This window comes from Leptopilina heterotoma, unplaced genomic scaffold (assembly GCF_015476425.1).
Source record: "Leptopilina heterotoma isolate Lh14 unplaced genomic scaffold, ASM1547642v1 Lhet_131, whole genome shotgun sequence".
In the NCBI taxonomy this organism is placed as follows: domain Eukaryota; kingdom Metazoa; phylum Arthropoda; class Insecta; order Hymenoptera; family Figitidae; genus Leptopilina; species Leptopilina heterotoma.
In genome coordinates, this window is record NW_025110850.1 from 21,763 (window position 1) to 36,243 (window position 14,481).

The 14,481-nt window shown below is 24.3% G+C and overlaps 1 protein-coding gene across 1 annotated transcript; it reads left to right on the forward strand.

Annotated features, from left to right (window-relative positions):
• The first annotated feature begins 1,473 nt into the window (after positions 1–1,473).
• LOC122513055 lies at positions 1,474–8,766 on the forward strand. The gene is made up of 7 exons (XM_043629288.1): positions 1,474–1,724; positions 2,632–2,723; positions 4,028–4,231; positions 5,345–5,411; positions 5,695–5,892; positions 6,147–6,483; positions 8,224–8,766. Exons 2-7 carry the CDS (start codon positions 2,632–2,634, stop codon positions 8,454–8,456), a joined length of 1,131 nt encoding a protein of 376 aa, XP_043485223.1. The 5' UTR covers positions 1,474–1,724; the 3' UTR covers positions 8,457–8,766.
• Positions 8,767–14,481: the final 5,715 nt, after the last annotated feature.

Sequence of the window (14,481 nt, forward strand, 5' to 3'; positions counted from 1 at the left end):
TTTCTTTATTACATGTCATAAAAAGATGGCAACTAATTCATCATACAGAAAAGTAATGGAATATTACATCAAAGATGGGTATATTTATAGAATCAGAAGCCAAAAGAATAATACAATGTAAGTAAACTAAAAATTTTTAAACAAGCAATTAATAGAAATAAAATGTATATAAATTTCATTATTAAGTTTATGTATTTTAAAACGATAACTTTCTTTTCATTTGTTAAATATTTAAAATATTTTATATTTAAATACTTTATCTATACTGACTTGCTTTTTTTTTACAGTTATTATGAGTGCATTTATTGCAAGAAAAGCAATTGCAATGCCTGTGGCGTGGAAAAAAATGGTGATTTCATTTTGAAAAAAGATCATAATCATGCTAAAAATGAAAGAGAAAAATTATTCAAGTCTTATGCCGAGCTATAAAGACTCATGATTGGAATTTCATAAAATACAAAGACATTTTTAGTTTGTTTTTAATGAAACTTTAAATTTTTAATAATATTTATGAATTATGAATTGAAAAATAAACAAATTTTATTATTTAAACTGATTTTTATTTTTGAACACCTAGACTAAACTTTAGAATAAGTAACTTTTTCTAAAAATTAAATAAAATTTTTTTCAGAAGTTTATTATATAATTTAAAATAATTGCTGTTCTTCTAAAAATTAATAACGATATGATGTTTTACAAAAAATCATTATCTTGAAATATGTATCCATAAATTTTTTACGAATTAAAATAAAAGATTTTTTATTGTTTTAACATTCTATTTTTAAAAAATTTTAAATTTGAACTTTACTTTGATATAAAGTTGATATTGGAAAATTTTTTAGCGCTCGGTGGTCAAATATAAAATAGAAATATGGAAGCTGCGCAAATAAATTCTATTAAAATTGAATAAACGTATAAAGAAGATAGAGATAATTCCACAAATTAGGGAAGATTGGGGAATTATGGGCCAATTTTTTTTTTTTTACTTTCTTTTATTCGTCCAAAGCAAATTTTTTATAAGCATTTTATGAATTTCTAATGCTTTATAATTACCTACAAGCCGTATAAAACAAGCATCTAAAAAATTGTATTTAAATATTTATTTTGGATAGAGCTGTTTACTTGTAATGTATAATTAATGGAGTCTATTTTAATTAAAAGTATATAATAACATGTATTTAAAAACTCTAAATAATGAAACGTTTATATAAAACGTTACATTAAACTTGCAGAACAAGAGGACTTTTGTTGTACATATGTATATTTTGCTGCAAAATTGCTTCCAAATTTATTGTAAACTTTTCAATTCAATAACTATCTTAAAGGAAAACCTGAACAAAATTTAAATTTCGCGCCTTAAAGTGACGCGCCATTTTATTACAATAAGCGTGTGACCATGCGCAAATAAGTCTGCAATTTGGACGGATATATTAAAGTTCTGCTTATTTCCATAATACGGCACATGGTGTTCAAAGCAATTACATTTCATTCAGAAAAAGTTATTACAGTGTTTACTCCAATTAAACTCTTTATTTTCTTGCTACCCTTCTATTCATTATTTATGCGTTCTATAATTTCTTTTATTGATAATTTTACTTAATTTTTTTCTATTATGTGTTGTATTACTCCTTACCGGCGTTGATCGAACGTATGGCGAAACTTATGTATCTGTGAACGACGGAATTTTCAAAAGAATCGACAATAAAAATTACAAGATCATAAAGGTAATACACTTGCATATTTATAATTTAGTTTAAATGATATTTTGAATACACACTGTTTTTATAAAAATTAAAAGTCGAGCATTCAATTACTTGTATATTAATTAAATATTTGTTTGGGATCTATATACATAATGAACTAATGAAGAAATGTATAAACTTAAATGAATCTATATAATTATAATTTGTAAAAATATAAATTTTTATTTTAACTTTTTAAAGTAGTATAATGTATTATTTATAAATTTATTTACAAATTTTTAAGAATTTGAATTTAATTGAATTAATTTATAGGTATTATTACCTTTTTTTAATTAATAGTAAACGAAAAATTCTTTCGTAAAAATGTTTCCATTTCTGTTTATCAAAAATATTTGCTATTGCTATTCATGCTATTCATCTACAAGGTGTAGATAGTGACTTTCTTCATCACTATTTAATTATCTACTATATATTTATCGTCGTTTATTCTTCGCAGAATAAATAAAACCCATAAAAAAATGTGAATATAAAACCCAACAATTCAATTGAGAAATCAAATTTTTATTCAATTAGTAAATTTGTAAAATTTTAGGTTATGTTATGTCAATCGTTTCTTATTGTTAGAAAGTAATCACTTTTATTCAATTACAACTATTCATTGTTTAAAATGTTGAAAATTAAATTTTTTATGCTTCCATTAAATAGAATTTAAAATTTAATTTATCCTTTTTTATATGTAAAATATTATATTATGACGTGTTGAACTACATCTTGTTTTGATTCTTTGTCAGATTCTTCCTTAAATCTAATTACTTTCTCATTAAAAAAATTTGTAATTCCATTTTTAAGTATGCACTTAATTTTAATATTATAATTATAATTTCCTATAATTAACAATATAAATTTCATCATTACATTATATTAAAAGATGGCAGATGATGCATCGAGGGCAAAGACATTTAGAGGTCACGTTAGAAACGGATATCTATACAGAATTAGCAGTCAGAAGGATAATACAATGTAAGTAAATTGACAGTTTTTAAATTTTTTATACAAGCAATTACAAATTTGTCAAAACTGTAGCACGCGATAATAACATTAAAGAAAAATAGAAACCAATATATCCAAATACCTTATATAATAGTATAAAAGAAAACAAAAGCTTAGACTATAGTCTAATTATAGCTATAGCCATAAAAAACTAGTAGAGTAAACTATCATATGGATTGAACCATTAATATATTTCGAATAAAATTTTTGTAGTTTAATTTTTGTAAAATGGGAAAGGTGTGGATATACACGTCACTCTTTTAGTAATCAGAAAATATGTAAAAAAAGCAATTAAAAATTATTAAAATTGTAAAAAATATTATTGATTCTTATTAAAAATTAGTTAATTAATTTTTTTAATAATTGAACTAGTGGAAAAATTCAAATAATAAATAATAGATACTAATTTTGAAACTTTTATCAGTTAATTACAGAAAAGTGTAATTAATAAATTAAATAAAAACTTACATAATCTAGACTATTTTTGAAAAATTTTTAAGTTTTCTTTTCCCTTTCTTAATTTTGTCTTTAAAAATAAATATTCAAGAAAATATTGAGTTAAAAGTATTCAATTTCTAAATACTTTGTCACTTAATATATATAATATAATTTGTCACATTTACAACTTATAAATAACACTAAAATCTACAAACACAGAATTTTTTTGTTTTTATGGCGGACCTATTTTAAAAGATATAAAAGTTTAAAAATTGCTGTTTGAAAAAACTGTTTTGATCACGTTTTGATCACAGTTTTTACATTAAAAACAAACTTCAATTAAAAGAGAATAAAGTACTTTAACCTGAAAAAAGTTTGATTCGGTTCACAAAAATTCGATGTGATTCAAAAGCTGCCATGAAAGTGATAAATTTTTTTATTTTTCTTTAACGAAAATATTAAATTGCAAAGTACGCAAAAATTCAGAAATCGATAACCTTTTAAAATTAATATATCTTGTTCTTGTATAATTAAAAAAAATTAAAAAAGTCACAAGAACACCTAAAAACGTAGAGACTAATGTAGGTACTTAATGGGTTTGTAAAATATTCTAGAACATCATTAATTGTGTTAAAATCGTAATATAAATTGCAGGACATTTCAATACATTTAGTACTTTTTAAAATATTTGGATTTAAACACACGTAGAGCCTGAAGTACTAAATAGTTAAATACCTATACTAAAACTTTATTTTTCTTAAGTTAATTTATATTGTATTATTAATTTTTAAGCAGTATTTCTGTATATATACTACTCTGGTTTGAATTTTTTTTAGTTATTATGAGTGTATTGAATATAAAAAAGGCACTTGTAAAGCACGTGGTGTTGAAAAAAATGGCAATTTTGAATTAAAAGGAGAACACACTCATACTAAAAATGAAAAGGAAATAAAGAAACGCAAATTCAAACAAGAATTATGCCAAGCTGTTAAAACACAGGATTTAAATTTTAAAAAAATTTATGATTCAACGCGTTTGAAGTGAGTATTATTTTTACAGTTTAAAAAAATTCAAAACTTAAAATAAGAAAATAAAATTTTTTAAAAAGAACTTTAATATTAAAAGTTAATTTAAATTATATAATATTATAAATATTCGCAATTAATTACTTGAGCATACTTACATTGTTAAAAATCTGACTTCATATTTACATCAAAAAGATTGAAATGATGTTATTTCAATCTCACAAAGTGTGAATTCTTGCATTTCATTGCCTTCAAGTTTTTAGTGAATCCAATCAAATAAAAGTATTCACACTTTTTGAAATTAAAAGTAAATAATTTTCAATCTTTCGATGTGAAGTTGGAGTCTGATTTTTAACAGTGTAATCATGCATTTAAAATAATATTTATTTTCAACATTATTTCTTCTTGTTACTTTAGACATACTGAAGCGGCTGTTGACGTCACATTCAATTCGATTGAAAGTTCCATGTATAAATGGCGTAGAAGTACTTTGCCTACCTTGCCCCCGTATCCAGACTGTCTTCGATCCTAGCTTAATTTAATATATCATATTATAAATATTCGCAATTAAATACTTGAGCATACTTACATGTTAAAAATCTGACTTCATATTTACATCAAAAAGATGAAATGATGTTATTTCAATCTCACAAAGTTTTGTGAATTCTTGCATTTCATTGCCTTCAAGTTTTTAGTGAATCCAATCAAATAAAAGTATTCACACTTTTTGAAATTAAAAGTAAATAATTTTCAATCTTTCGATGTGAGTTGGAGTCTGATTTTTAACAGTGTAATCATGCATTTAAAATAATATTTTATTTTCAACATTATTTCTTCTTGTTACTTTAGACATACTGAAGCGGCTGTTGACGTCACATTCAATTCGATTGAAAGTTCCATGTATAAATGGCGTAGAAGTACTTTGCCCTACCTTGCCCCCGTATCCAGACTGTCTTCGATCCTATGCTGACATAATAAATTCAGAAAATTATCAGGAATGGAAGAATTTTCATCGTGGAGTTTTTACTGTCTCCCCTATTACTAGTGAAGACGGATCGACATCAATAATATTTATTGACGAACAGTTTTCAAGGAAAATTATAACACAGAATAATTCATTGTATCTAGATGCAACGTACAAAATTGTACCAGGAGTATCGGATGCACTCCAATTTCTTACATTAATGATGGTCAAGTATAATCATGTAAGTTAATTTTATTATACATATGTATTATCTTTATATTAATTAGTTTTTAATAGAATCCAAAAATTTGTACGCCATGTACTAAATGCATTTTGTAAAAGTTATCACTGTTTGTTATGTTATATGTGATACAGTTTTTGTCGATTATTCTGCATTATCGACATTGCTCGAAAAAGTTTAATGTTATCTATCAATATTCATCACAGATAGTCCCCTTTTGCCATCTTTTTTCGTTTTTCACATTAATAATACGCATTTTACAATAATACACAGGGATTTCCAATTGCATATGCCCTTATGGAAAATAAATCCGAATTGGCCTATGTATCGGTTTTAGGAGAAATACGAAGAATCCTTCCGGAATTGGAAATTACGTCAGCAATGTCTGATTTTGAAGTAGCATTGCAAAATTCAGTGTTGTACCATTTTCCAAATTCCCAAGTTCGAAGATGCTACTTTCATTTCGTGAAGGTAATATCTTTTTATTGGTTAAATTTAAAGATTACTTTAATAAATATTTATATTGTAATTCATTGGAAAATTATTTCAGTTTAATTTTTAATATAAAAAATGTTAACACTAATTATAATTATAAATTTTTAAATGTAAATATTTTTCAATCAGAGGTACATTTTAAACAATAGAACAGAAAAATTATATAAATTATTATCTTATAATAATTAATTTTATGAACATAATACTAATTTAATAATTTTCATTGTTAGGCTATTTACCTTAAAGGAATGAAACTTGGTTTAAGAAGATATTTCATGCAGAATGACGAAGGAAAGCACACACTGCGTCAGATAATGGCTCTAGCTCTTCTGCCATATGAAGAAATTAATCCAACATATAATGAATTAAAAAATTCGAAAAGCGCCGCATGTCGACGTAGACTAAGGGAATTCTTTAATTACTTCGAAAGACAATGGCTTAGAAGAGTTAGACCAGAAGGATTTAGCGTGTACGGTTTTCAAGATCGAACAAATAACGTCCTTGAATCGTACCATAAAACATTGTTGACAGTTTTCGGTAAAAAACCTAGCATTTGGAATTTTACAAGTAAGTAATCTTTTTTTTTTCGAATAATTCACTCTAAATAAAAAATATTTTTCTTCTCTAAATAATTAATCACACGTTGATAAGTTTCATGGAAGTACCGCTTGCAAATTCCATGCATTTTTATTTAGAAAAAATAAGTGTATTGAAAAACGATGCTGGTCTTGATTTATTTTTAAAATATTTAGAGTCAATTTATCAAATATAGGCTTTTTTTTATGAATTTGCACTATTTTTTAATATTAAATAAGACCTGTTTTCCAAACACAGAGAGTCTCAGAAATTTTTTTAAATTTGTACCTTGAAAAACATCACTGGTCTTGACAATTTTTTGAGGCGATTATCAAATTTGTGCTTTTTTTATTTATTTATTTTTAGCTCTTTTTTAATAAAGAAGACTGTTTATTTTAAAACATTGTCACGAGAGAAAACTTCTTATGTAATTGATTAATTTATATATTTATTAAACCTAAATATAATTTTCAAAGTTATTTCGAGAAGGATTTTTCTTTTATCGATTAAATATTAATTTTTTAATATTAAATAAAGTAATTAAAAAAATGTATATACATATAAAATGAAATCACTTAAACTAAAAAATATTATACTTTCCAAAGAATTATCAAAGTAAGTTAAATATTGCAACTTTTATAATAAATTATTCTATCTTCCAGGGACCGTCACGGAATCAAAACAAAATTAAAAAATACTTTTGTTTTGATTCGGATATGGGTATCAGAATCAAAATTCCACTCTATTTAGTTCTGATTCCAATATCAAAATCAAAATTCAACTCTATTTCGTTTTGGTTTCAATATCAAAATCAAAATTCCATTCTATTTAGTTTTGATTCCAATATCAAAATCAAAATTCTTTTTTGTTTTAATTTTGAGAAAATACTACTGCGCATGTATAAGTCTCATTGAACCTAAATTTTGTTGCAAATGTCAAATATATCAGAAGATAATATCGTTTTTACATACGAAATCTTAAATAGAATTCGAATCGACTTCTGTTTCTATAAGAAAACCGAATTGCAGTATTATAATATCAGAATCAAAATAGGAAGTAAATTTTGTTTCGTTAACGTATCAGAATCAATATAGGAAGTGAATTTTGTTTCGTTACATTATCGGAATCAAAATAGGAAGTGAATTTTGTTTCGTTACAATATCGGAATCGAAATAGAAAGTGAATTTTGTTTCGTTACAGTATCGGAATCAAAATAGAAAGTAAATTTTGTTTCGTTACAGTATCAGAATCAAAATAGAAAGTAAATTTTGTTTCGTTACCGAATCAAAATCAAAATACATTAATAATTTTGTTTTGTTTTGGAATATCGTAACGAAATCAAAATTTGATTTCCGTGACGGTCCCTGTTATCTTCGAGCCCAGCTGTAAATTGTGCTATCTCAATGTTAGCTTACTTGTTTGGCTTGATTTATTATGAATAGATTTTTGTGTATATTGTTTAAAGTACAAAATAAATTTTATAATGATACGTAATAATTTTATAGAAATTATTTTTTATTAATTGTTGTATGTTTTTATCCAAGAACGTGCAAAACAGTCAAATTTTAAATAGTACGGTTTATAGCTCAACGTAAAGACAGAACAGTTTTACAGTGAAGTATTAAATTGATTTTTTTGTCTATAAACTCGACAATAGCTGTTTAATTAAATAAAAATAAGTTTAATTTAATAGCGTATTATTATTATTATTATTTCTTATCATTGTTTCAGAAAAACTAGGAGAATTCCAACAGGGATTATTGTTAGACTTTGCGTCTTTGTCGAAAGGCAATAGGGTTACTAGACCGCAAAAGAAAATAATCCTTATGAGGAACGAATATATAATTCATCAATGGCGAAATCTGCAACAGGACAACAGACCAACTGCACTAGAATTCCTCGAGAATATAATCAATTTTAATACAGATCCATTCAATGAATATGTGGCAATATTCGAATTATAAAAACCAGGGTGGCCATTTTTTTCATAAAAAAAATTCACAATTTTTTCCCGGCTATATTTTGGCTAGTTTTTTAAGGGCTTTTTATAAGCGGTTTAAACAATTTTATAAATAGTATATTTACTATATTTGTGAGTGTCATTATTGTCTATAAAAATCCGACCGAATCTATTATCAGCTTACATAAGAGGACAGCGGAATATTTACTTATTATAATCTATCTATTATAGTATTGCATTCACCGTAATAGGATCTTGCTCCTTTACTTGATATTTTAATATGATTTTTAGTTATTCTTATTCTAAAACGATTTTTTGGGAGATCATTCACTCTTTATTAATGAAAAAATAGTTAATAAGTTTTAAAGTAATTATTTCTATTTTTTCGCAAAAAATGATTAGTGTCATAAAAAAATAATTGCTTTTAAAAAATAATTTAAAAATTCACGGTCAAAATAAGAATTTACTATCTTTTCCCGGTTCAGCGGCCACCCAGATTAAAACGTATTTTTAAGTTTTTGTATAATAACTTTTTGGAAAAAATTTTGTTGTTCATAAAAATAAAATGTTTGCCAAGAAGTCACTTATTTTTATAAATATGTAATAAAATTCTTTGGAAAAATATAATTAGTTTCAAAACTTTTTATACAATTTTTTAGAGGAATTCAATTTTATCCAATACAATTTTAATTAAATTCCTCTCAAATTCTATTTGAAACTTTATGAATTTATTATTTATTTTATTATCTGAATTAGTTAAAATTTCAGCTTTTTGAAACTAAAATGATATAAAAATTCTGAGTTATTTTTTCTATTTTACATAGATGAAGACATAAATATAAATAAAAAACATTGTTTTTTTATAAAACAAATACCATTAACGAAATTAAATTATATTATTAAAGAATGAAATTGGAGTAATTTGAGTTTGAGATATTTTTTTAGTTCAGCTTCGGCCACAAGCTAGATTTGGCACCACCTTCTAGACCACTGACACTTAGATCCAATTTGTCTGTGTGCTCGACACTATATTATCTGCCACTTTCGACAAAAGTGTAATTTTTAAACTTTTTTTCAATACTTATTTCAAAAATTACTTTCAGTAATGAAAATTAATTTTTCTACAACAAATTCAAATTATTTATTTTTATATTTTAGAATGTTAATTTAAAGTTACAAATAAAATTATAATTCTTATTTTCAATTCATTTTCTTTAAATTAATTTTGTTAACTTTTAATCTTGAAAGCATTAAATTCGAATTTAATTAATTTTGATATTAAAAACATTTAAGTACAAAATTATCCAGAAAACTAGGAAACATAGAAACAAAACTAAAAGAATTTACTTCAAACTTCGAAAGGCTTTAATATTAAAATAGAGATGCATTTTATCACTTTTATTGTTACTGAATTATTTTATCATTACTAAACATTTTTAATAATATAAATAAAGTAAAATAAATATTGATGGTCATAATTAATAAATATTGTTTTCTGTGGCTAATAAAAGAAAAAGATTTATTATTTTAGAATTCAAATTTTGGCGCTATTATATTTTGGCAATGAAGAATTGGAAAACAGAGACACCTACTCTACTTTACCGACGTATTCAAACTATAATCCAATATCTCATGGATGGGTATGTAAAGTCAAAATTTCTTAGTTCCGCCATTTTATGTCAAATGGGATTTATATCAAAAAGAATATAGTTCAATTAATACTTATTATATTTAAAAGTTATGCTTTATGTTACTTCTGTTAAAGGCAAGTTATGTTTACAAACACTTATGAAACATAAAAATTATATTATTTAAAATTTATAAAATATAACATTTCTTAAAAGACAATTTATATTAAATAAAGTTTATGTCTTATAAAATTTATAGTAAATGGTTTTTATATCAAATGAAACCTATGTCAAATAAATTTTTTGACAGATGAAAATTATATTTGATAAATTTTATGTCAAATGAGACTTATGACAGATGAGTTTTACATCAAGTGAGAATTCTGTAAAATGTGTTTATGTCAAATAAGAATTATACCTAGTAAAATTTATGCCAAATACACCTTATATTATATAATTTTTATGTTAAATAAAAATTATAACAATAGAATTTTATAACAAATTTAATTTAGGCCAATAAACTTTTATGTCAAGTGAAAAATATGGCATTTTAGATTTATGACAAATTATATTTATGGTAAGTAAATATTATATTAAATGCAATTTAGGTTAAGTTAAATTTAAGACAACTAACTTTTATGTTTACAAAAATATATGTCTAATTAGAATTATGTTAATTGAGTTTTATGTTTAATAACAATTATATTAATTGAATTTTATGTCAAATAAGAATTATATAGAAAGAAATTTATGTCAATTAGGAATTATGACAAATTATATTTATATTTATTGAGACTTATGTGAAACCAAATTTCTGTAAAGTAGAATATATTACAGGTGATTTTTATGTAATATGAACTTTATATAAAATGTGTTATATGTTAAGTAAAAACTATGACTAGAAAATTTAATATTAAATAAAATGTATGGTAAATAAGTTTTATACTAAATGAAACTTATGTTCGGTAACAATTATTTTAAATTAAAATTATAAAAAGTATGTATTATGACAAATGAGACATATGTCTAGCGCGTTCTATGTTAAGTATGATTTATGTCAAATGAAATTTATCTTTAATCAAACTTATACCTAATAACAATTATTTCAATTAAAATTTATGTCAAATATGTTTTAGACTAAATGGAAGCTATATCGAGTGAAAATTATTTGAAATTAAAATTATAAGAAGTAAGTTTTGTGACAAATAAGATTTATGTCAAATAAATTCTATTATAAGTGAGAATTATATAAAGTGAAAATTATCATTTATAAAACTTATGTCAAATAAAACTTATTTCATTTGAAAATTATGACAAATAAATTTTATACTAAATGAAACTTATATTCAGTAACATTTATGTTATACTAAAATTATATTAAGTATGAAATCTAGTAAATTAGAAGTATTTCTAGTAAGTTTTATGCCAAGAACAAATTATGTCAAATGCTATTTATTTTTCATGAAACTTATGTCAAATATAAATTATTTTTATTAGAATTGATGTCAAATTTTTGTTATTTTAAATAAAACATATGTCAATTATATTTTATATAAAGTAACATTTCTGTAATATAAAATTTAGTTAAAACAAAATTTTTGACAACTGATTTTTACGTCAAATATGATTTATGTTAAATTAAGTTTATGGTATGTAAACTTTATGTAAAATTAATTTTATGTCAAAAAGAATTTATGTCAAGTATATTTTATGTTAACTACAAAGTATTTCAAATGGAAATTATAACTAATGTGTGTTATGTCCAGTAAGATTTCTGACTCATGTTAATTATATTAAATGATTTTATGTTAAATAAGACTTATGTCTTATAAGATTTGGGCATTTTTCATGCGTCTCCATATTCAGACTACCTGGAGACCCTCTTCCAGGAACAACCCTTTTCTCTTGCCTCTCACAAAATAATCCTAAAAGAAGATAAAATCATTAATAATCAGTCCTACAAACCTCCAGAGTGTCACAAACAAGAACTGACCAGTCAAATTCAAGATTTCTGAAAACAATTCATTATAAGGGGTCAAAATAAGTGAAACCGGCCACTTGAAAAATTTTTATCTCCAATTTTCAAGTTATCTATGATTTTTAGTAGATATATGAGTACACTTTTTCCCCCTAAAATATTTTTCAAAAAAAAATTTTATTTTTGAAGTAATTAGGTATTGAAGTTTTAGGTCATTTTATTTTCATTTTATTATTACTTTGAAACAAATAAAGATAATTAAGTAATTTTTTTTTTAAATTAAAGCTTAAAGTCTATACTTTAAAGATGAAATAAAGCGATTGCTAAAAAATGAAAATTTATAATTGTTATTAACAATTCTTTTAAGCAATTGCAAATTGAAGAATGTTCTCAATGTTTTTGAAAGATTAAATTACGATATATTGATGCGCAAAACTATAAGGATTCATTTAAAAAAAAGAAAAATGAGTAACTTCCAATATTATAGAAATTATGTAAATTTTGCTGACAAAATGCAAGCAAAAATTGACTCAAGTTCCTGGAAAAAGATAAAATTGCAAACGAATAAATAAGATCTTCTTTTGTTTTGTTAGAAACTTCACGCTTTCAAGCGGATTTTTAAGATTAAAAATCGATTTTGGCCTGCATTTTGGCAGAAAAATCTACACAATTTCTATAATTTTGGAGGTTACTCATTTTTCTTTTTTTTAAATGAATCCTTATAGTTTTGCGCATCAATATATCGTAATTTAATCTTTCAAAAACATTGAGAACATTCTTCAATTTGCAATTGTTTAAAAGAATTGTTAATAACAATTATAAATTTTCATTTTTTAGCAATCGCTTTATTTCATCTTTAAAGTATAGACTTTAAGCTTTAATTTAAAAAAAAATTACTTAATTATCTTTATTTGTTTCAAAGTAATAATAAAATGAAAATAAAATGACCTAAAACTTCAATACCTGATTACTTCAAAAATAAAATTTTTTTTTGAAAAATATTTTAGGGGGAAAAAGTGTACTCATATATCTACTAAAAATCATAGATAACTTGAAAATTGGAGATAAAAATTTTTCAAGTGGCCGGCTTCACTTATTTTGACCCTAAGGCATTCAGATTCTCCTTATAATGCCCCAGTATGGATAGTCCCCAAAAAATCTGGCGCCTCAGGGCAAAAGAAATGGAGAGTCGTCATTGACTTTAGAAAAATCAACGAAATCACGGATCAAGACTCGTATCCGCTTCCGGTTATAGAGGACATCCTCGATACCCTCGGAAAAGCAAAATTCTTTTCTGCTTTTGACCTCAGCGCTGGATTTCATCAAATTCCTATGGAAGAAAATTCGAAAAAATTCACAGCTTTTTCCACACCCGAAGGACACTTCGAATTCGAACGAATGCCTTTCGGACTAAAGAATGCACCCGCGACATTTTAGAGAATGATCAACAACGCCTTAAATGGATTGATCAATAAAATTTGCGTTGTTTATCTTGACTATATTGTAGTTTTTGGATCAACTATAGAAGAGCACAATAAAAATTTAACAACTGTTTTTGAAAGATTACGTCAAACCGGTCTTAAGCTTCAACCTGATAAGTGTGAATACCTAAGACCTGGATTAGAATATTTAGGTCATGTTATCACTGCCGATGGGGTCTAACCTAATCCCAAAAAGATCGATGCTGTTTTAGATTTCCCAAAACCTAAAAGCGTTACTAACGTTAAATCATTTTTAGGGCTTTCAGGATACTACCGTAAATTTATAAAATGTTATTCGACTATCGCTAAACCTCTTACCGAATTAACAAAGAGTAAAAATGAATTTATTTGGACTCAGAATTGTCAAGATGCTTTTGATAAATTGAAAACAACTTTATGTAGTGCACCGGTTTTAAAATACCCCGACTTCAAAAAAGAATTCGTGCTCACGGCGGACGCTTCAAATGTTGGATTAGGTGCCATTCTTTCCCAAGAAGGTCATCCCTGTTACTACATGTCTCGTCAATTGCGGATAACATTTTTGAGGTAAGTTGCTGTTTTTATTTTATATTAATAATAATAATAATAATAATAATAAATATTATTATTATTGTTTAAAGAAATGTGGAAATTTTTTTTAATAACTAATTTATGAAACATTTTATTTTTAAATCGTTTTTATTTATATTTTTTCTTTGGAATAATTTAATAATTCCTTTAATAATAAGATTTTTTGATATTTTCAAAAGCTCTTTATTTTTATAGAATTAGTTTGTATTTTAATTAAATAACGAGATTAAGAATTCTTTATTGTATTATACTTAATTTTACTTTCATAAATATAAATTAATTGCATTTATTTTAAACTTAGAAAGTACTTAAATTTTCTTGAAGACAAATAAAATATAATTTATTAAGAATTGTAATATTGAATATAATTCT

Excerpts from the sequence above, each read along its gene's own strand:
- LOC122513055 (XM_043629288.1), top strand. The coding sequence starts at position 2,632 with ATGGCAGATGATGCATCGAGGGCAAAGACATTTAGAGGTCACGTTAGA. Across the intron at positions 2,724-4,027 it reads AGTCAGAAGGATAATACAAT|TTATTATGAGTGTATTGAAT; the intron begins GTAAGTAAATTG and ends AATTTTTTTTAG. Across the intron at positions 4,232-5,344 it reads TATGATTCAACGCGTTTGAA|ATGCAACGTACAAAATTGTA; the intron begins GTGAGTATTATT and ends CATTGTATCTAG.